At 38.6% G+C, this 24,224-nt stretch overlaps 2 protein-coding genes across 2 annotated transcripts; both read left to right on the plus strand.

Moving 5' to 3' along the window:
- The first annotated feature begins 10,097 nt into the window (after positions 1 to 10,097).
- On the plus strand, positions 10,098 to 15,183 carry LOC145489970 (pyroglutamylated RF-amide peptide receptor-like). The gene is made up of 4 exons (XM_081469061.1): positions 10,098 to 10,327; positions 11,034 to 11,304; positions 11,825 to 12,083; positions 14,292 to 15,183. Exons 1-4 carry the CDS (start codon positions 10,200 to 10,202, stop codon positions 14,693 to 14,695), a joined length of 1,062 nt encoding a protein of 353 aa, XP_081325187.1. The 5' UTR covers positions 10,098 to 10,199; the 3' UTR covers positions 14,696 to 15,183.
- A 2,369-nt stretch (positions 15,184 to 17,552) lies between these two features.
- LOC145490752 (neuropeptide FF receptor 2-like) lies at positions 17,553 to 22,298 on the plus strand. The gene is made up of 4 exons (XM_081469848.1): positions 17,553 to 17,680; positions 18,613 to 18,883; positions 20,894 to 21,145; positions 21,982 to 22,298. The coding sequence occupies exons 1-4, from the start codon at positions 17,553 to 17,555 to the stop codon at positions 22,276 to 22,278; spliced, it is 948 nt and encodes a 315-aa protein (XP_081325974.1). The 3' UTR covers positions 22,279 to 22,298.
- Positions 22,299 to 24,224: the final 1,926 nt, after the last annotated feature.

A 24,224-nucleotide genomic window follows, 5' to 3' on the forward strand; every position in this document is an offset into this window, starting at 1 on the left:
CGTTAATACGGCCAAATTTTCATGGTTCGTTTGTGACACTATTGACAGGGTTCCACCTTAATTTCATACATTCTAATAATACAAATAAATGAAAATTCCGCAGTTGATTTCATTGCTCTTTCATATAAAAGTCTTTTGCTCAGCTCTATCCGTAAAAGATGAACCCAAAGTCAAAGAGTTTAAAAAATTTTCTTCATCACATTCTTCGGTGATCGGACAAAAGACCAGGGATCCGGACATATTGCTCGAAAGCTTGGAAGAAACGGGAATCGGGACTGAATGTCATTTATCCAGTTGATTGTGAAAACGAAGCGCTAGCCACTGGAGATATGGCCATGTTTGGCCATGAAGTTGAGCTTCATTATTATAGCCTAGAACCAATGGCTTCTCAGAATCCCCAATTAGCCACTGCCGAGGAATTAAAGCAAAAATACCAAAGAAAAATTACCGAAGAAATTCGTCCAAAATGTGCTAAACCTAAGGTGTTTTTGAGAGGCGGTGGAAAGTTCCAGATCTACCTGTCTTCTATAATAGTTCCTTGTATCGATGAATTTTAGTTTGGCACTGAAAACAAAACGGACGCAAGCAGCGCCGCAAGTTGGATGGAAGCCTATCAGTCTAAAACATTGTGTCTGTGTTCTTTTTGTTTTTGGTACTGTTGGTGCCAGCCGGGTGATGTTAACGTTTAGCATCCTTCAAAATGGTGTCATCTTGCATGTTATGTTTGTTTTTATTCAGTTAACTGTCAACGACACTTGTAAATTGCCGACATGAATTGAAAGGAAAAGTTTTTCATGCAATCAACAACCTAACTCGAGAAGCTTAACACTGGTGGATTTCTATTTATACTTGCTGAGGGCGTTTTTATTTTTTCTCTTCTCAATTAGAACGGCTGATATATGGTTATTAATTTAAATTTTAATGAACCCTTCTGCCGCTTCAAATTCTGTTATTTGCTCTTTGATCTCATTTGTTTTGCTAGATCTTAGAAAGCGAACTGAGCCAACTTAGTTTGCATTCATGGTGTTTACATAAGACTCTGTCGCTGTTACGAAATTTAAAAGCATATCACCTTTACGGTGTTCTACTTTATGAAAGAGAAAGCTAGAGAGAATAAAATGGCTACATTTGGAAATATTTAAAAGAAATGTAATAGTACTTTAATTTATATTGGGTTCTACACATTTCCAGATAAAATTTAATTTATTTCTAATAAACAGTCCTAAACTTACTAACCCGATAAGGGCTGACACGGAGACAAAATGAGTTTTCCGGTCTAGGAAATTCTCTGCTTAAAAGTAATTTGCAGATTCCCTTCTTAAGACGACGAAGACTTACATTTTCCTCCTAATTTTAGGGAACAAGCCTTTCGATTCATGTTCTCTTGTTGTACTGTTTGCTTCTGCGACAATGCAAGTTCAAATGAGAGTTAAAAATGGACCATTGCTAAACCTGATATGTAATTACACTTTCCCCTGAATGACGTGGTGATGTTGATTTATCAGGTCGTTTTAATTTGTGTCAAAAATATGTCTGTTTTCTTGGTCACTACTTTCTAGTGGTTTCGATATGCTAATTTATTCAATGATGTTTTAAACAATCGAGTGATTTTTTAGTTGAGCTCCGGCTGGAGGAGTCCCATACTCATAGAACCCCGTAAATCGCTTTTGTCATGGTAAAAGTGGCTAGCGGCTTTGCTCGTGGACGCGCACGCTCGACGGCCATACTACAGCTAGTAGGATATGCGGCCTTAGTTAACAGCGTACATATTCGATATTGAACGTCCATTGTATATATGGTCAATTGGCACCTGTCAAAACAAGGATTCCTCTGACCAGTATCAAGTGACCACATTGCGGGCTCAAGTTTTCAGCTCAGCGAGGTCATGTGTTTATTTTTTGAAGTTAACCGCTGACAAAGTACCGGCTTTTCGATTTTATTAAGGGCTCAAACCAGGTTAACTCACTGTAGTCAGGGCCGGGTTGTTTCAGTTTGGAACTGAGCCGGTTAACGCTAACCCAGGATTAAAAGTTAACCAAAGTACAGTAAAACCTGTATTAAGGTGGTATGGTACCCTCAATATGGACCAAAACGTTTGTTTAAATATGGTAAAGAAAGATCAATTGTGTGCTATTGCACTCAAGAAGAGAAATTAAATTTCTAGAGTTCTACTCAAAATGGTTGCTATGGAAACCAGCCACAGCCTTTTGAAGTAGTGTCTTATAGTATTGACGCCAACACTTCCTGCTCTTTTACAAAACAAGAATTGACTGTCAAATAAGCATATCATGTAAGTTTCTGTTTTGTTCTGTGATATGAACCTAAGTTTTGACAGTTAACTCTTATTTTCAGTGCTTTTTACAGCTTTATTTGGAAATAACCTTATTTTTTACCACACCCAGTGGACAAATCATCTCATGTCACGTGACAGACCTTAAAATGTTACGATTTTTTTGGTTTATATCATCACGACACTATTGGTCTTTGATGAGCCCAAGTTTCACAAATTCTACTTAAAAACCTTGCAAAGTAGAAATGTTGGCGCGAAGTCAGTCGGTACAAAATTAAACTTTTGAGAAAAATGCACTTTAAGTTTCTTACACGAAGTATTAAGCATTTAACGAGCCCCAAATAGTGGCGGGGGGGGGGGGGTGCAGATTGGATCTCGGGGGAGGGGGTGCAATGGTTGTTCTATTTTGTAAAAAGTTACCGCAGTTGTGGGAAATATTCCTTGTCATAAGGGAAATGAATGAGCCTGTGATGGCAATTTGAGGCAAAGCTTTTCACAAATAATTATACCAATCGAGTTGTGCATGTTTTACAAGTTTTTTCTAAATAGTTTCGTTCATATAAGTTAAAAATAATCTATATTTTTGGTCACGTTCTTATAGTAAACAGTCGTTGCTATGGCCGTTGCCACGTGAAAAAACTTATACCACTGTGTACTTTCCTTAAATTTCACACTCATCTGGAAGGAAATTCGGCAAGATCGTTTCAAAATGTTTTTGACAAGTCCTCAAGGGTCTTAAGTCTTGTATTTCCAAGAAATTGAATTTTTCATGAACATCGCCATATTTTAGGGTACCATACCACCTTAAGCGGACCCCATATTAAGCGGACACCCTCTATAGGGTGGTCACAAGCTGAAGTCCCAAAATGTTCTGCATTCAATCTGCATTCAGCAGACACCTCTGTTAGGCGGACGCGAACATCAATTTGTCGCACAAAACCTGCAATAAGCGGACACTTGAAGAGCTTTTTACTTCTAAAGGTCTAGCTGAGACAGCTTTAACATTGATGAGTCATTATTTCAGATTGATGCATTGACTGATTGGACAATCTCCTACTGAGCAGTGTTTGATATTATACTGCTACAAAACAGTTAATAATTAACTTTTATTTCACAACATATCAGAACCTGTTTTGAACACTAGTGAGGGTCCCAAGGGTGTCCGCTAAATACAGATTTCACTGTATACATTTTCTTGTATAAAAGTGTTTTTCAGTGCCTATGTTTTGTGTAGTTTGAGCCAAACAATTTAATATAAGCACGAAACCTCACCGCCAAGTTAAAAAAAAAAAAAAAAATCAAATCAAAATTCTCGCTTATCCTGGGTTAGCTTAAACAGGCTTTGAACAACCCCGCCCAGGAGCTCCGCCTTTAGGCTTGACTAAATCTTTATAATATATTTTTAGTTTGCAAGGCCTTTGATAAAATATATTTAAAGTAGCATGCTAGCTTGACATTTTTCCATCTCTGGCATACGTAGACTTGAGACACCGCTGGCAACAGTGACATAAAATCAGAACAAGCTAAAGTAGGTCGTCTATTATTGACGATGCCAGTGATAAATTTGTTTAAAAAAGCGTGTAGTGTGCATACGGGTCAAGCGGCCCATCAGGCTGCAGCCTATCCCGGTTTCTGTAACAGGAAGCGACTAGGCGTATCTCTACTACCCCCTGGATGGGATGCTAATCCATCGCAGGGTTACCTCGCAGTATTAAATTCTCCGACACCCATTTGTATACCTGGGTGGAGAGAGACACTGTGAGAGTAAAGTGTCTTGCCCAAGAACACAACAAAATGTTCCCGGCCAGGGTTCGACTCCGGATCGCTCGATCCGGATTCGAGCGCACTAACCATGAGGTCACTGCTCGTAATATTATTATCAACCTTCAAATCGAAGCGGAAATCAATATTTTTAACAGCTGACTCGCGATTCAGTGTGTGTCAGTTTGTCACATCATCGAAGTATGATAGACGCGGGAAGGAAAAGTAGCGAAAGAGGTGCTCGAGACGCTTCTTCATGCCGTACTCTGCAAACTTCCCCAGTGGATCAAAATTCGATAATGAACAGCTAAAAGCATGAACCAATGGCTATAGAAGATTACAGTGAAAATGGAGAAACTCAAGTAAATTTGCTCATGAAAAGAGCGTACTTTATTGTATTATGACGTATGCTTTTGTATATTAAATTTGATATTTTTTTATCTTCGCTAGCTACGCTTTAAAGCCTAATGACTTAACCGAGAAAATTAAATTTACCAGTGACGGGCGGTTGAGTAAATTAATATTTCAAAATAAATAATATTTGAAAATAATGAAATTTTACCAATAATAAATAAATTTATTATTATCGCTTATTAGTTATTATTATTTATTCTACAGGTTTTTCCTAAAACTGCGTTATCTGTCTTACTATGAATGCATGCTAACTACAAAATTTTCCCAAGCTATATCTCCGGACTTTCGCCGATTGCCGTAAGTTTTAGGACGTCGCGCCTTTTTTTTTCCGTCTAAAAACAACAAAACAAAAAAAAAAACAAAAAAAAAAATGGAAATTTACGGGCTGGTGGGCGACAGCTGTCTCAAGAGAACTCAAACAAAATAAAAACGAAAATAAAAAACATCGAAAACACAATAATCGAATCGTCACCTGCGGTGTCTCGTCAGATAAAATGCAAACTAAAACCTACTAAGTCGGAGCCACCGAATTAGGGCTTTCACCAAATACAATTTCGTCCCTTATTGTGGGTAATCTGAAAATGGGGCGAGAGTTGCTGATTTCTTAGAACAAACTAATCAGAATAGAGGAACTACAAAACAAAGTAAGTAGGTAGGTACTAATAATATAGTTTTAACCATAGAGGAAAATTTAATTAGAGTTTTCGGTGCACTTTTGCTGCATTGTTCGAACCACTGCCAACGCAGATAAGCATCGATATCTAAGCGATTTTCGGGAACTTCTCTCTAAAGCGACTTTCGCTATCTACGTTAGAAAAAGTTCCGGCATTTTAATTCACTGTCAGACTGTACACTATAGCGGTCGTTTGTTCAGGAGCTTTACAAATGAATATTTTGAAGTTGACGTCGAAGAGATCAATGTTTGTATTTGGAACAAGGCGCAAAACGATTTGAAACTTTGCACTTTTTGCACAAAACGACGGAATCGAGTGTGCCTGCCAGAGTCATATCAAAGTTACAATTCCCAAAATGTTATGACTGTAACATTTGATACATGAATGGGCGATACACCTTAAACCACAACAATGCACTGCAAAAGACAGGGTAGGTAGTAAATGAGATGTTTCTAAAAAATGTGATGTCGTAATCACATTTTCTTGAAAAAGATGATTTAACGATGTTGGCTTGCCTAGCATGTGTTCAATTACACCTGAAGTCCACTGAAGTAAAACCGAGGAGCAAGACAATGTTACACTGGTTTAATTTTGCTAAACGAGGCGATGAACTAAATCGTACACAAGGTTAATGGTGGTAAAACTGAAACCCCCCAAAAAACCCAGAATATTTCCACAGAATATTCCCACTAACCGAGACCCGAGACGTAAATCGTTTTATTTTCTCGTTCGACATACAATGAGTTTTATTTTGGCAGTCGTTCCAAATCTGCCCAAGTAATCTCAATCTTTACTCTTATTTGTTTTGTTTTTTATTTTTTTCTTTATTTTTAGTGGTTTTGGAATTAATTATTCGGAAATAAATTAAAACTTCCACAACAGACGGTTTCCTGAACAAAAGTCAATAATAGTACAATTAACATTTTCTTAACAATTATCAATATTGGTTAGTTCATTAGTTATTGTTTGATTTTCCGAATTAGAGAAACCTCACTACGTTGGCTATTAAGTAAGACAAGCCATAAAGGAATAACTGTGCGGGAGTGTTTCAATATGAAACTTCTATATTGTTCCGGCTTAGTTAACCGGGAAAAAATGATGAATCAAACGCGATTTCCATTCGCTGCTTTCCACATCATTCGTGAAATTTAGTCCCATTATTTAATAACACATGGAGACATTTCTTTTTTGTTTTAAACTTGAGGTTTTCGTTATTACCGTTTGACACCTGCCTGCTTGGTTCTGTGTGATATCGTTTTCTTATGTTTTTTTATTTTTAATTTTTTTGGTGGGGGCGGAGGTAGAAACGGTCACTTACTTTTGAAGTGAGAGGTGAGTTTTAATATTGCTACGTTCTCCATGGCTTCGCCAGCAGACAAAAGCGAATTCTCCCATTCTTTAAGTGATCTGCATCGTACAAGTATGTATTAACCAGCCACTGAGGTAATATTAACCCCTAATGTAACGTGTAAGGTAAAGGTAAAATCTGCATACGAGTCAAGTGACCCACCAGGCCGAAGCTTTTCCTGGTTTCTGCAGCATGAAACGACTAGGAATATTTCTACTCTCCCCTGGATGGGATGCGTTCGCAGGGCTACCCCCAGCATTAAATTCGCCGGTACTCATTTATGTATCCCTGAGTGGAGAGAGGCACTGTGAGAGTAAAGTGTCTTGCCCAAGAACACAACACAATGTCCCCGGTTAGGGCTCGAGCCCGGGCCACTCGATCTGGAGACGAGCGCACTAACCATGAGGTCACCACGCCTCCCGCAACGTAATTAAAATAAACCACTAATGAGCGTATGAGAAATCAACCTGAAACTATATATTTTGGCGTAAACAGTCAACCATAGACTTTTTTCTTTCTTTTTGCCGGTGAAATAGAAACATCTGAGTATGAAAAAAAATAACCTAAACTAGTCAAAACGAAGATGAACCTTGTCAAGAATAAGAATAAAACTTGGTAATTTTTCCGAGCGAATTTGCAACGTGTTGAAGGGAGCTGCCTTGAGACGTTGCCAGGCAACATTGCACGGTTGTACAGAAAAGAACTGCGTCTGGATTGGGTGTTTTTGTTGACGTTATTATTATTGTTTTTTAACAAAGACTTATAGCTGTAACTCGTCCGTGAGGAGTTATTCGTGTTTGAGACTTTTTGTCCTCGACACAAGCTATAAGTTGACCAGTACTTTACTGAATTAGGAAGTTGTCACTAAGGTAATGGAAATAACATTTTCACGATTTGGAAACGAGACTTAAGATTACGGAACTAGGAAGACAGAATTTACGCCAATCCTCCTTAGGATTATTTTTTTTCAAAGTTTACGTACATTTTGAATATTCTAATCTCATGCGGACCAACATGGTATAAATGCAACAGGTTGCGATTAATATTTAATCCACGATGACATAATAGTGGAGAACTTTAAGTGTTTTTCTGTGAGTCGTTCCGCGTGTGAAAAATCGTTAGTCATCAGAAAGATGTTTATACTTAACAGCTTTATAGATAAGCGACAAATCATGAATTATAATCATAAACCTCTACTAAAGATTTTTACACGTAGCATTGTGTTGCAAAACGTTTGGTGAGATACAAAGAACGCTTAAACATAATGAGTTCATTTCTTAATCAGCAAGCGTGGATAGTGTGGTGTATACAAGATAGAAGATCTAGAAAATTGCAAATTCTGAACCAGGGAATTCTTTAGATTTCAATAATTATGAATTAAGTAGTTCTGACATACATTGTCATCTGCTTCATGCATTAATTCTTCATTCTTTGTTAGTTAATAGTATTGTAATTTTACTCTTTGCTGTAAACTGCGAATTAACAGAGATAAAACTGTGTGAATTTGTTTTCCTGCACAAAACTACAGTTAACAGTCAGTTACAGCAACGTTCCTCTTTATGATTGTGAATGCTTTAACAAAACGTGCAGACCAATAGAACTTTTTAGGACTTCACGATCAGTTCTTAATATGGTTATCTTGACATCAGAATAAACTTGAAAATATAAACACAAAGGTTGCACATGTGTGACATGTGACCGCTGGTGTTATGCATTTACCGTTTGGTCGAAAAACATGAATCTCGCGGTGAGCTCTCCTTGTAGAGTCAATATTAGGGACGGACAATTATATTTTAGAAGGAAAGATTTTCTGGGTATGAATCATTTTCTCACCTTAACGTTGTGCGTGAGTTTTTCGGTGGCCAGTAACGTAGGAAATAATTTTTTTAGTCATCAAATACAGGACCTGAATACTACAAAACACTAGCTCGATTTTTTGACCATGGCAGGTCTGGATAAAAAAAAAGAAAAAAAAACAAAAAAACATTGAATGTAAGTCAGATATCCTAATTTCTTTGGAATTAACGTGAGTGTCAGCTATAACTGTGGAGGTAAGCTCGAAATCATCCCAAACAGATCAACATACTAAAGGTTTTGTAGACGCCTCTAGCGAAATGCTTTCAACCGTTTAAAAACTTCGTTATGTGCGTAGCAGCTGCAAACCGGTAAATACGTCAGTGAATCCATGCAGTGAACAGCTTAAACATTGCTTAATATTCAGTTCTCCATCATTTGAGATTACCTGTGCTTAAATGTGTAGTTTTCGTGTATAAGACCTTGATTTTAGAGAGTCATTAAATTTTGCAAACGGCCAAATTACACAGGGAAACAATCGCCAAAAATGTAAGGAAATACTTTACAATGTAACTTTAATATGCTGTTAAGTACTCATTCTGTATATTTTTCATTCATGGTGTTTTGTTATGTTTTATTAAACAGGGGCCTGCTTTCGAGTTGGTTTCTGAAAAATCATGTAGAAAGAGCGACCAAAGACGGACACGGGTGACTAACAAAGTTTAAATAAGTTGAAAGTTGAAAAACAACATTCGAGTTACGCAAAAACGAAACAAACAAGAGATTTTTGGAAAGAAATTTAACGATTTAATGACGCCTGACGAAGGCGGATATAAAAGCGTCAATAGTTAAGCTTTTATGTTATTCAAAGCGAAGTAGAGCATTTTGCTCTTCTTGTAATCACAATAACGGTTAAGACTGTTATTTAAGCATGGTACACGTGTAAAATCAGATACAGCCCTCTTCCTACGAGAAAAGGTTAGTATAAAAATAAGAAAAATTAAGAAAAACTGTTTTATATTCTATTTTATTTCCGTTTTAAAGTATTGAGTTAAATTTGAGTCTCTTCTAGCGAAGAGTAGCAATTAATTGCTACTGTTGGACATCTATTCCCATGGAATTCATATGCTTGTGCCGAGTATTACGTCCACTGAACATATAGGGCCGAACTCACACACGACCGCTCTAATATGGCTTTGATAGCTCAGTTGGTAGAGCATTGCACCGGTAACGCAAAGGTCGTGGGCTCGAATCCCGTTCAGAGCCTGAAATTTTTTCAGGTCATTTTTCCAGTAGTGTTATGGCTGCATTCGCATCTTTCATTATTTCAAAACAGACTATGCAAGGAATGCATGGTTCAATTCAGAAAAAAAAATTACATATCTCTCGTAAATACTCTTGGGCTATTCCGCGGTTACTCAAAATGTGAAGCCTCACCCGGATCTGAAAGTTCATGTGTTGCTGTTCACCCTGTAGTTGCAAAATTGTTGCAATACGGTTAATTAAAGGGATGAATTCAGCGATACCAGAACAGTTAATATTTAGCGTATTAAAAGTGTTTTCCTCGCTGCAAATAACGCTGTCGGTATAATTTAGACCAGCTTTCGTTCCAATTTCGTCAGGGCTAACATTCGGTTTCTTCTTTGTGCATAAGTTTGAATCTCCATTCCGTCACGAAGACGGAAAATAGTTTCGCTATGGTCGACACCTTGTCGTATACTGCTTTACAATAACATATCGACGGGTCAGTTGAGGTATTACTACGAAACTGTGAGCTGGGCTTTCAAATTGAAATTTTCTTCGGCTAGCAGTTGCGGCCTAAATTTCGATTTTGAAGAGTGTTACTCAATCTTATTTAGAAAGTATTTCAATGTTTGAATATACTTTTGTATTATGATATAGGAAAATCGATTTCACGATGTCGCTCTACACGGATTCAGAATCAGCACAGATTGGAATAACTACAATGTTCTCCATCCTCGTGAGCACTGACCTGATTGGCAATACGATTGTGGGCCTTGTCATCATTTTGAACCGAGACATGAGGTATTTTTCGTGCTGTAATCTGAGTGTAATTAATGCATGATCGATGATATTTGTTTTTAGTGTAGAAATTTTCAAGACAAGGGGCGCTTTCAATTCGAACGAAAATTCTCGTTTGAACTTTTTAGAAATTCCAGTGGCGAATGAATCAGCATTCAGCGGAATTTCCTGCAGGAAAGTGGAGAACCTCGCCAGGTAGACCCATTTTCTACATGGAAGTTTTGGTTGAAGGGTTGGCATTTCGGAAATTCAACAATTTTTGGATCTCTGGCAATATTCGAACCATTCGGCTCCATTTCAAGCGTTCCGGAATTTTTGACTTTGACTCATTTTGACGCAGACTTGTAGCTTGGAGGTTGTGTCCTAGTGTACCGGTTGACTGAGGGAATAACCATTGTACTGCCTTCCTTTACGAGCCCTTGTTTAGCTGTGGTATATTTTTGGGTCTTTTTTATGGGTTTTTGTGAACCGGTACACGAGGACAGAACCCTTGTGAGACAAAACCTCGAATTTTATTCGGTAGGTACCGTTCTATTAATTATTAGAATTACAGTGTTGTTATAAAATTAACGCAAACGAATTCTTAGTGGAAGTTTTCAGAGGAGGAAGGTGGGCGGGGGGGGGGGGGGTGGGGGGGCGATGGCTGGGCGAAACTTAAAGAAACTTTGCTTTCGACAAACTGAGCTGTTTCAATTGTGCTTTCAAACAGGACTCCCATAAACATTCTGCTTCTGAACTTGGCTGTTGCTGACATGATGGTTGCACTGTTCATCGTACCACGCTTTATTTTGAGTCACTCCTTCAAACATCCTGAAGGACGGAAGGGTACATTGTTCTGTAAGCTGCTCACCGGCAGCAACTTAACATGGACCGGAGGGGCTGCCTCAATTTTCACCCTGGTGGCCATCGCTTTTGAGCGATATTACGCTGTAATGTATCCCTATGGCAATAAAGGAAAACTTACATTCAACAAGTTGAAGGTACTTGTTTGTTTGGCCGTGGCATCAATAGACCCACAGATAACATAAAGGATGAATGCGTTTCCTGCTACATGTCTGACCACGAAAACTCAATAAACTTGTAAACAACTATGCTTTAGGTTATAAATGAGATAAGTTGTCATTGTTCTGCCGTAATTGACAGCGGTTTGTTGTAAAATGTACCAAATATTTTCCAAAAATTTTGTTTGGAGTGTAAATGGTAATGCTAGTTGACTTATATAATTATAGAGCAACAGCGGAATTCCAAAATTATATCAACCGAACAGAACGCCGTGAAAGGTTGTCCAAAATTCCTAATCGGAAAAACCAAATAGAACATAGACTTACCCTTTTTTTCTTCGCCATGCATTAAATTCCGGGCGTTCCGGAACCTTCGGCCCGTGCACGCGTTTCATACCCTCTTGCGTCCTGCTCGAAGAAAGTCAAAAAAGTGAGGTCTTAACGATTAAGGCTTTTTTTATTATTAATTAAGTATAGCTTCAACGTTCTGTTTTGGCAGGTCATTATTCCCATGTCATGGATTTCCGCCGCGATCCTTAACATTCCTCTTTTCTTGACAATCTACTTCGACAAAGAAGCCGATTTCTGCATGGAACACTGGCCTAAACCAGACTGGCTCCCAAAAGCTTACAGTTCCACTTGGTTCTTTGTTGCTGGGATCATTCCCAGTATGATCATGACAACGTTGTATTCCAGAGTGGTGTATTCCCTGTGGTTTAAACGAGGAGGAAATAATCTAGAGAATGCCCAACAGGTATATATCTATATTATTTGACTTTAGGTCTCCTAACCAAGCTAGGGTAAATCATCTCAGATTTTAGGAATTATCAGGAGCCATAATCGGGGACGGAGACCGTAAGCGCGCGCCATTTCTAATATTGGGGTTGTCCCCATGATATGGGACAATAATTCTATTTTTAGAACAAATTGCGCCATCGCCTGCGGCACACGCGCGTACCTGCTGCGAGGATTTTTGCGGATGTCGCGCGGGGGAAATGGCGTCTGAAATTCCCGAAATTTTTCATGTTTTTGGCCCACAACTCAACGCGTTTACGTCTGTTGGAATTTAAGTATTTTCGTCGTAAGCTGCCCCAGTTTGAGTGAAGTAAGACAGTGTCGAATTTAGGTATGTTCCGCTGTAAGCGTATATATATCGCTGACCAAGTTGTGTTCCGACGGATACTTCTTTTACATGAGCTGTATATTACTCCACTTTAAATTTCACATATGTTGAAGGTTAACCGCTTTTCCATTACACAGCAAAAACTAGCTGGATATATTTAGATATAGCAGAGCTTCAGGACTTCATAGTTTCCTAGTTCCTCTTGCCACACGCTTGCGAGGAATTTGTCAGTCTATCGCGACCGAAAAGTAAAACAAAATAATTGCTAGTTTAAGTTTCGCTTGAATTGTAAGCAACGCTTGATGTTTCATCAAGGCCCAATAACTTTACGTCCGTAGATACTGCTCAGTTTTATTCGTGTAAAAATCCAGTAAATTCTCTGTTGTCGATGAATGAGAGCGCCCGCCGATGCGTGTTTTGTACAGTCAGTAAACATGACAAATTGTACTTCCGCTGCACTTTCGTGTGAAAGCGTACATCGAACTCAAACAATACCTCTACAGTTTTTAAATATGTTTAAGATTGATAAATGTTTGAGAACATATTAAAAGCTAAGTTGAAAATATGTGAATAAAGCAGAAATAATCAGTAAAGTTACGATGACGCTTTCTTTAATCAACTTGGAATAACGATTTCGATTTGGTTGATCGAGTTATCAAAACTCCTTGTCTATTTTCATTTTCGCAGTGTAAAACTTCACTACGCTTATGTTGAAGAAACACACATGCTGTTAGTAGCCTTTTTTTGCGTTCGTGAAATTTGTTACAGCATCTCAGCACAAAAGATAACGAAAGAAATCTTTGTCAAGATTTGTTGACAATTGAAAACACCGACTCGGACTTGAAAGGGCACGAGCTGCACTATGCAAATGAGCTAATTGTACGCGTCAGACTTTCCTTTCAAAAACTTTTGCAAACTCACCAAACAAGCAGAAACAATAAGAAACCATCAAAACAGGTTTTTGTTATGACGAACCATTGTCTGAGAAACTCACAAATTAACTCGATACCAGAATAGAGAGCTTTCTTGCTATATTCTTAAGTCAGAACAAACGCAAAAACATACGCGTAAGCTTACAACTAGCGTGAGCAAATCTTACTATTCATTTCCAGCGCGAGATTGAAGTCTTGTTTTCGACCCTGAAAAACCCACCTTTTCCGTTAACTCAGAGCATAAAACTACATATAAGCGCCCTGGTTCGTATTCCCTGCCTTATTCCCTGCCGTCGCTGTGAAAAATACGCAAGAGAATCTCTCAACTCTCACCATTTGATCACGCAACGTGACAACATCCACGCGAGAGCCCCCGACATGTGCGTGAATCCGTGCGGATATATGACGTCAGGATGGCGCAATTTGTTCTAAAAATAGAAAAATTGTCCCATATCATAGGTGCGCGCGAATCCCGAGACTTACGGTCTCCGTCCCCGATTATGGCTCCTGGAATTATATTATAAGATGAAATCAGTTTCTATTCTTGAGAAAAAATTATGTAAGCTCAAAGTTCTAAATTCGACTTAAGCTGCGGTGGTTTCTGATTGTCTTTTATTTTCCTGGAACAGTAAATTTCCTCTCGAAAAGGCAAGGTTTTGTTGTATTTAACTGAAGGCAAAAGCGTTGTTTTTTGGGTAGCAAAACCTGTAATTGGAACCAATTCGAGGCTCTGCAAAATCTTAACCATCATCGTGCGAGTCATCGTGTTGAACCAGATTGGACAATTAATTTCTTTTGTGGCTACGAGGATAACTATAGGAATCGGTATCGCGTTTTTTTACTGTGTATCAAAGATTACGTTATAGAAAATTTTGTTCATGTCATAAGTAAGGCACTAAATCTGACGTTACCTTCTCAGGGTGTGATGAGAGTAAGAAAGCGAGTCACCAAGATGGTTTTGACTGTGAGTGTTATCTATGGAATGTACTGGATACCAAACCTAACCATCTATGCGCTGAACTACTTTAGTCCTTCGCAGAACTACGGAGATGTCACCTACATTACTTCCATCGTTCTGGTCACGTGCAATTCCACCGTCAACCCTTTTATTTACGTTTTCGTGAACCAGAAGTTCAGACGCAAGATCAAGAGCCTAGTATGCTGTTGCAAGTGCCATAATAACAGGGTTGGCATCTCCAATGACGCCACTGTTCACACGACGGATCACATCAACACGATCGCCCCGCCCACCATTGAAGAAGATGTCGGTGTTGGAGGAGAGTCAAACCGCGAACCGACCGGCTTATTAGAATGACAATGGAAACAAATTACTAAGTAAAGAGCAGGAGTTTGCTTTGTGTTCTAAATTTATTAGTAAACACTGAGAACAGATATTCATAAGTAGAGCACTTTTTCTCAGTCACCACGAGGCCTTAGGCGATACCTAGTGACGAAAAAGATAGGTTAAGGTGGCTCAGTCACCCGGCCGGCCAAGAAAAAAAGTTTACCCAGCCTGTTTACGTTCATGTGTAGTATGTGAACACATGTAGATGCACGTAAATACATGTTAAGAAGTCCGCTCTGCATGTTTAACTAAATTTGTATTTTTTGTTTTGATGCCTCCCCTCCCCCCTTGAGCGCATGTTATCATAGCGATTGGTATTACATATGGTGTTACATGTTTTACGGCTTTTTTGTTTGTTTGTTTGTTTGTTTGTTCTTTTTTTTGTTTCTTTTTATTCTGAGTTGCCGTACTTCTAGCTCCGGCAGGCCCTTTCGCAAACGGGCTCAATTTCAATCAGATAATGAAGCCTAAAATTAGCAATATTTATTCCTAACCTCGATATCAATATAATTGACTTTACTTGCTTTTACTAGTAGTCATTAAAAGTACTCCAACCTTACCCTTACATGTTGATATGTAATTTCAGATGCCCTTTGTATATCTTTCTGACACGTAATTATCTAGCATCCGTCAAAATACATCATGTTCTGGCTCGGAATGCCTTTGACATAAAGCAGCTGTAGTGCCGTTGAAAACAAAAGAACTGTTCATTATAAAAATAATTCATTATAGAAAAAGCGATCGGCCAATAGTCTCATTTGAATTGAACACCTGTCGTTCCACAAACTAAATATAATGACATGTACGGTAATAAAAAATTTAGTCGGAGGCCTTTAAATAAAGATTGTCATTAATTCTAGAAGCTCTTCTGGTAGAAACTCTGGTTGAAACTTGATTTCTCGAAGAAACCCGTCCCACAACGTGAGTGACAATTAACTGTCATCTGAAAATTGTCAGTTCAGGTTTAGGTTTAATTTAAGTATTCAACAGATAAGCAGTAACCGCTTGTCCTTTTCTACGAACGCGGCTTTCTTTAGCGGTAAGTTTTGTTATTTCCCGATAATAATTTCCTCGAGCAGTTTACTTCTGAGAGGAAACATACACAAACGAAACGGAGATGTCGGTTTGCTTTTCTTGCGAACTGAAACTGTTTTATCTAGTTGATAACTAAAAATGTCCTCAGAGGCACAAAATGGCTGAAAACCGCTTAAAACAGTTGGCTGTTTAACTGGAGCTAGTCTGAGCACACAATGTACACACTGATATACGCCGATGACAGTAATGTAGCAAAAAATCTCCCCCACACTGGCCTTTTATGTATGCATTGTTAGGGAAAGAAGGCTGAACGTTGTTTTTCGAAAATGACTTTTTACAACGTTTTGAAAATTTTTGCAAGTTGAAATTGACGACTCATCCCACTTCAGCTAAGTCTTTCGGCTGGGAATTACAGAAGCTATAAAAATGGTATGCAAATCTTAAGAAAATAATTTTTTATTTAAAAAAAAAAAAATGTAGTGAACGTTTTCAACAATCAACTTGTACTGGTTTGCTTTGTTAATTGTACGCTATATTTTAACAGCTGCCAGTGTTTGTTTCTCGCAATGTCTAGTTTAAAAAAATTTTTTTTTTGGTTTAATTAAATTGAATAAGAATATCTTACAACGAACTGGAGACGTACATTTTAGCTCGAGTTTATCAGAGATCGCAGGATACTTGCTACTTCGACTAAGGAAACAAGATTTCCACACTTCGCAAAGTAATGAATTATGTCCACAACAGGATATTCTAATGAACAAAAAGCAAACAACAACATTATTGCATTTTTCCTAAGCTCTCTCAGTTGCAATTTTCATTACTCGTTACTTTTGTTTTCCATTTCAAAAACTTCGAAAGGGGAACACAAACCTCAAGAAGGTGGGATTACCGTTTTCCTCATATTTGCAAATGTCTTGGGAAAACAGAATGGATGGCAGCAGTTATCCGTTTAATTTTCCCCCTCCCCTCCCCACGAAAAAAAAGTAAAAAATAAAATAATATAAAATAAAAAATAAAACACGTTCTTACTGGATTTCTTCCTCGGTAGTAATTGACATACATATATTTTATTTCAGTTTATTATATTTATTGTTTTTCTTTCCTATGTAACTTGACAATCCACTCAAAAAGGGTAATTTTAAATTTATTGCTATAACTAATTTGATTTGAAGTTTATATTTGCTGAGTTGACAATCACTGTCCTAAATGTGCTGTCCCTAGCAACAGAAAAGATATTGAAGGCAGTTCCTAGAGAATGCATTGAATATTATATATCGAAAAGGGATCTAAACTAACCGAAACCATAACAAATTGTAACAAATGAAAAAATGAAGCATTTTTTGCTCATCCCGAGCCAAAACAGGATCATTCGCTTCAAGCAATTGCACCAAGCCGGATTCGCTCGTTAAATTAAACCCAGGATCCTAAAGTTAAGTATTAGAAGAGGCCAAAACGACGTAAGTTTTATTGCCTTTAAATTTTGTTAGCTACGAGGACAAGACAAGGTCGTTTCTGTAGGACAGTACGTTTTAAACCTTTTTAAAGCCCCGTACATTTCGAGGATCTTTCTTGCATTTTTTGCTCATTACTGTATATTCGAATGTAAGAACAAGGTAGGTGTACATTGACTACTGTGTTTATTCTCAGAAAAATTTCGCAAATGTGAGCTTCGATATTCCTATAAAATATATTCTTATAAAAAGAGTGTAAATAATATGTAGCTTTGCAACTAGTTATTGTGACCTTTTTGTATTATCATGGCTTTTATTCTATCCAGCGATTTTAAGACGTTATGTCTCTGTACACGGATTCAGAAGCAGCCCAGATTGGAATAACTATAATGTTCACCATAATAGTGGTTACAAATCTCCTTGGAAACACAGCCGTGTGTCTTGTTATTATTTTGAATCGTGATATGAGGTATGTTATGAACTTTGAAATAAAATTGTATGAATGCACCGGCGCAGATGCTCTTGTGCATATGTAGTGCATCGGTCACGACCCATGTTTATTAAGATTGAGGTAACGTCTGCGCACGAGCCAAGTGGCCCATCAGGCCGGCGCTTCTCTCCGGTTTCGGTAGCGTGAAGTGACTAGGAGCATTTCTTCTCCCCCCTGGGTGGGATGCTAGTCCATCGCAGGTTTACCCCCAGCATTAAATTCGCTGGTACCCATTTGTACACCTGGGCGGAGAGAGACACCTTGAGAGTAAAGTGTCTTGGCCAAGAACACAACACAACGTCCCCGGCCAGGGCACGAACCTGGACCGCTCGCTCCGGAGTCGAGCGCACTAACCATGAGGCCACTGCGCCTTCCACATGTTTACTAAGATTACGTACTTGATATTAGGAAAGGACCATTAAAAAGAAGAAGACAAAACAAAACCAAAGACAAGGGACAAGGAAAACTTGCACAACAAAAGTATACACAGCGAGTAACACATCACTCCAAAAAAAATCGTAGACTCTAGCTTGAATGTCCGATGGTAGGTCGGAGTATTTCAGACTGTTAGCAAAATAAAGTATTCTGTCTTTGATTGAGAGGGGTAAGCGAGAGGCCCCTTAAAACTAGGATATTACCGATTGGAATGTAAAACACCTAAAAATACCTAGATAATATGAGGATAAAATACACTAGCACGCCACTAGACGATATCAGTGAATTAAATCCTCAAAGAAATTAAGATTCCTTGGCGCTTATAAAAAAATAGATTTTTTTCCAAATATAGCGCGTATTATCATTGTTAACCATCAAAAACACTTTTAAAAATGGTTAAGCAAAATCATCAACTTTAGCTTACTTCTTCAGCTGTAATATTTTACCCATGCTTTCAATTCTTTTCGATCACACAGGACTCCCATGAACGTTTTACTCCTGAACTTGGCTGTAGCAGACATGATGGTTGCGCTGTTCATCGCACCACGCTTTATCTTGATTCATCTTTTCAAACATCCTGACGGATTAGCCGGCAAAGTGTTCTGTGAGCTGCTGACCGGAGGCAACTTAGCATGGTACGGTGGAATTACCTCTGTGTTCACCCTGGTAGTCATCGCCTTTGAACGTTACTATGCTGTCATGTGTCCTTATGGTAATCGAGGGAAACTGACGTACAGAAAGTTAAAGGTATACAATGTTTATTTATGTAAAGCAAGTAGCGTGCCGGTTCTTTTTTTTCTTATTTAAGTTGGCGCTTTGAAATTTGCGGGAGGTGCATATTAACAATGTCGAAAATTGCTTAATAAACAGATATATCGATAGCAATGTCAACAACATCAGCAACGGCAATGAAAATAACAGTGATAATAACATTTTAAAATAACAACAAAACAATAGCAGCAACAGCTAGGACAGCAATAAATAACGTGATAGAAAATTGTTAGATGTCACTTCCGCTATGTCTTTGCCAATCGAAGCAAGTAATTAACGCATGCGGGCGAATACTTAGATGTCACTTCCGATATGTCTTTGCTAGGTGAGGCGCCGGATGTAGAACAAAATCGAAAAATTCAATAGGTCAATGAAAGGCACACACGGCAGAGTTTTTTCTTTTCTTGCTCTTTCTCTTTATGGGAACAATGGCAGGAATAAACTGTATTATGTTTTTGCTATTAAGTTCGAAGTCCGCCTTTTCTCTCCGTTGAGAAAACCGTGAAAACATGGCAGCAGCTTCGGATGCTAGTTTTCGGGCCTCGATAAAGGACTGTGACGACTCCGAATCATACCTTAGCCCCAGTGACAGAAAATACACAATCTTGGAAAGTAGGTTTTCACAAGAAATCCTCTCCTGGATTTTATTGAATGTATAAACAATAGCCTCCATTTGGCGCGAAAATATGCTAGGATATTTGTCCGCGGGCATTATCTATTCCGATAAGCGAAGAGTTTTCCGAGAGCGTAGCTCGAGGAAAACTGTGAGCTTATCGGAACAGATAATGCCCGCGGACAAATATCCTAGCATATTTTCGCGTGAAATGGAGGCTATTGTGTTTATTAGCCTTCAAATCTTTTTCGCAACACGCGCAGTTTTGAAAATTAGGGAATATTCTCGGATATTCCCCAGTTTTAGCTGAGGCCGGAATATTCGGTCATGTGACGTGTTTAGACCAATCGCGCGCGAGCGAAAATATTTGATGGATTATAACAGCCTTTATAGTCCATCAAATATTTTCGCCCGCGCGCGATTGGTCTGAGCACGTCACGTGACCGAATGTTCCCCAGCAAAAACTGGGGAATATCCTAGAATATTCCCCAATTTTCAAAACTGCGCGTGTTGTAAAAATATTTGAAGGATAATAAACACAATAGCCTCCATTTGACTTGGAAAATATGCTGAGATATTTATCCTTGGACATTATCTGTTCCTCAAAGCTCACAGTTTTCCTCGAGCTACGCTCTCGGAAAAGTGTTCGCTTCTCGGAACAGATAATGTCCGGGCACAAATATCCGAGCATATTTTCGCGCCGAATGGAGGCTATTGTTTATAGTACTATATACACCACGTCATCAGTAGTCTTTGCAGATGGCTATAGTTAGAACATGCTCCATTTCTCACATGAGAGCCAAAATGGTGACCAATTCTCAGCTGTCAGATAATCGCCATCCAGAACCTTCAAACAGTGTATAGACAGTATTTAGTATTTATATTCATGAACTGAGGCCCCGTCCACACTATGCTGGACAGGCCTACTGTCCATACTAATCCGTCGCGAAAACGAAGCTTTTCGAAAAGGCTCTTCAAACCGGAAGAATTTGAGAAAAATTGAGGACGCTGGTTTGGCGTGTTAGTGTGGACGGAAAGCATTTTGAAAACGGAGCTTTTCCAAAACGAAGACGTGAAGTTAAACGAGTGAGGCCCCTTCCCGGGTTTTCCTCAAGTACAGATCTAAAATGACCGGTGATTGTCGTGTTTTCAAATTTCTCCGGCTTATTATGGACAGAAACCATTTGATGCGTTTTCAGAGTTATAGTGCCGTTTTCTAATTTCTCAGGCGTAGTGAGGACGATGCTTGATACTCAGATTCCAGCAGCATCGTCCCACTGTCTATAGCCTAGTTCTGACACAGATGACTATTACCTAGTAATAACCTACATGAAACTAACAGCGACGCAACATTAATTCACTTCTGTTAACAGGTCATCATTCCTGTTCTATGGATTTCCGCAGCCATCCTTGTCAGCCCACTTTTCTTCACAATCAGTTTTGATCAAAAAACCAATTTCTGCGTTGAATACTGGCCCAAAGAGTGGCTTCCCAAGGCATACAGTACCACCTGCTTCTTTTTTCTTGGTTTTATTCCTGTATCGGTGATGACTGTGTTGTATTCCAGAGTGGTATCTTCATTGTGGTTTAAACGCGAAGAAAACGAAATGGAAAGCACCCGACAGGTACAACTCCTCGGTCATGCTTGTAAACAGCCTATTGGTCTGACCCCCACCTGTTGGAATTTTTTAAAAGTTTAATGGAAATATTTTTTTCTTTCAGTTTAAGTGGCATGCCTAGGAACTAGCTAGTTGTAGCTAAGCGCATCGACCACTATCTACATTAAAAAACAATAACGCTGATGATCAAATATCAAATAGAAGTTTTTATTCATTTAATTCTGGTTGAGTGAATCTAAAATTAAAAGATTATGTTGGCCTATACTGTAAATTTTTTTGCATCATCTCTCTCATCTAGAAGGAATTAAATTTGCAGTTGCTAATTTTGACCCTAAAGTAGAAAAGCAGGCAGTATTTTCCCGCTCCCGCTTTGAATGAGCGCGTGTACGGAAAAATGTGGAGTTTCCCACTTCTGAGCAAGCAATGCCTAAGCGACCCAGAGTTGAAACCACAAGTTAAATGATGAATCAATAAAATTAATGACAAAATTTAGAGAGGAGGCCACATCATCCTTTGTTCGTCTTCATACGGCTCCTTTATCCTGGTCGAATTGGAATTTGAAGATGTTGGTTTTTGTGGAGGAAAGAAATCCGGAGTACCAGGCGAAAACCCCGCTGGGCAAGGCGAGAAACAACAACAAACCCAATCCACTTATGATATCGGGGCGGAATCGAACCTGCGCCATATTGGTGGGTGGAAAACAAAATCAACTGCTTCCCAAAGGACCAGTGATTAAGTGTATATTAGTCGCTTCTCCAAATTTCAATTCAAACTAAATGCGATGGAAGGGAGAAATGTATTATATTATGTTCTCCATTTATCATACCTTTTTTTTTTCCTAGGGTGTGATGAAAGTAAGAAAACGGGTCACCAAGATGGTTCTTTCTGTGAGTGTCATTTATGGATTGTGTTGGATGCCCAACCTATTCATTTATGTGTTCAGCTACTTCATTCCTTCACAGAACTATGGCAATGTCATCTATATAGTTTCTATTGTTCTTGTGTCATGCAATTCCACAGTGAATCCTTTTATCTACGTTTTCGTGAACCAGAAGTTTCGAACTAAGTTTAAGAGTTTGATGTGCTGTGGCACACCCTGCAGTAACAGGGTTGACGTCTCCAGAGACTCAATTGCTTGATCGCACCAACGTTAACACCACTAACCAGCCCACCCTGGAAGAGGAAGATTGCACTGGAGTAAGCAAGCAGGAAGCAAACCCCTTGAGCCTGATTTCAGTGTGACTGCTGGGAAGGTTTCCGTTTTCTCTGGCCAAAGTGTACCGGCTACTTACCATCGCCACTCAGTTAGTTATTTAGATATATATTGACAGGCATTTTGGAAAACTTGAATTATTACACTTTACACTGTCCACAAAACTACGTACATAGTTTTCATCACCAAACATCACCACTGGCTGACAATCCTCCGCACGAATCTAGTGTTGTTATTAAAAGCCGAATGCTCCACGTTTGCAGGTCTTAAAGTAAATGGTTAAATATAAGTTTATACGGAACTGATCGTGGTAAGCTCAGTTGAATTTCGTGGTAAGCTTAGTCGAATTACAATTCAAGGATGCGAGTTGAATCCAATCTGCCAATCAGTGTAATGCGACTGTTAGCAGTTCGAATACAAGAGAAGACAAAGAAAGCACCACATGCGGACACGACTCTAGAACTTTTACTGAATTAACTGAAACTTTTACATTTGAATTTGCATAAGTGGAACAATCGGATTCTGTTAACAACACACTTCTCAAACAAAGGACGATCGCGATCTGCCAGTTGGGATTTGATGTTTCTAGCCGAAGATCAAAATCGAATGGAGGTGGTTCAAATCTTCCAGTTTCATCCCTTAAGCTTACTATGCATGTGGCTGAAAACAATACGAAACATGAAATGAAACATAACACCTAACAGGGCGACAGTTGGTTGCACATAGCAAAACCTTTAAAACCAAATTATCTTCGTAATTGTAATTCTTCCTTAACAAGCACTAAATAACAATATGTATGAACTCCCTGCGAAAACGCTACCTCACAAGACAACACAGTCGATAATGCTTACGTACCCATGCATGTAGATATATATCTCATGTCAATAACATGTTATTACACATGAATATAGTCCATTTGTCAGCTTGCATGCTGTCCGCTGTTACCGCCGTCGCTTTTTCATTTTCAGAGACCATATGTTTCACAATGTTTCCACTTTGCTTTGAAGGAAGCGTTTTCCTGTAACACTGTCTTAGGAATGTTCCGCAGTCTTCAGTAATGGTCGATGGTAATAGGACCGAGTAGAGTCCAATTCCGTCTGTTATCATAAGAGTGATTAAGAGTGCTTGCCTGTAAAAATCAGACAAATTCGTAATTTCGCGGCAAGGGTCGAAAATTCGATTTCGCTCATATTCTTATGGTAGATAGGCTAGGGCACGACAAAAACTACTGGATAGTCTTTTTGGCAAAATATCCTTTTATTTCAAAGAAATATGCAAATTACCAAATTCCTTTAAAATCGTCATTTCACGCACCATTTTATTAAACAAGCTTGAGAGCCTCGCATGCAAAACCACATCATTCTTCCGTCTTAAAAACACTCAAATATTTTTCTGCAATGTTTAAATGTGTACTGGGTTGATTTTACGGAATGTTGCGTTGTCTTTTGGGGTGCAAAATAATTAAATTTCGAAGACATGTATTTCATTTACTTAAAAGTACTTCGTAAATATAATTAATTTTCACCATGTGCGAAACCTTCAAATGGATTGAGCTTCTCGTGGTTGAATCGCAAAAGGATGGTCTACAGATTCCTGTATAAATTTCTTTGGGCAAATGACGTCACAGATTCACGGTGTTCGACCATGTCAGTTGGCGATGTACATCGGACGTTATGTAAACAAACGCAAACTTCTGCTTTATGTGGGACGAGTGGTGAGAAAAACACGTCAAATCGGCTTTGGACCTGCCTTTTACAGCAAATAATGTTAGAACATTTCGAAATTATCAGCTCTGTGTCTATTTCAACTTAATATAGGTCAAGTCATTTGGCGCATGCTAAAATATACGTCTCACCCGTAAATTGAAATTTG

The sequence above is a fragment of the Orbicella franksi genome, chromosome 6 (genome assembly GCF_964199315.1).
Source record: "Orbicella franksi chromosome 6, jaOrbFran1.1, whole genome shotgun sequence".
NCBI lineage: Eukaryota > Metazoa > Cnidaria > Anthozoa > Scleractinia > Merulinidae > Orbicella > Orbicella franksi.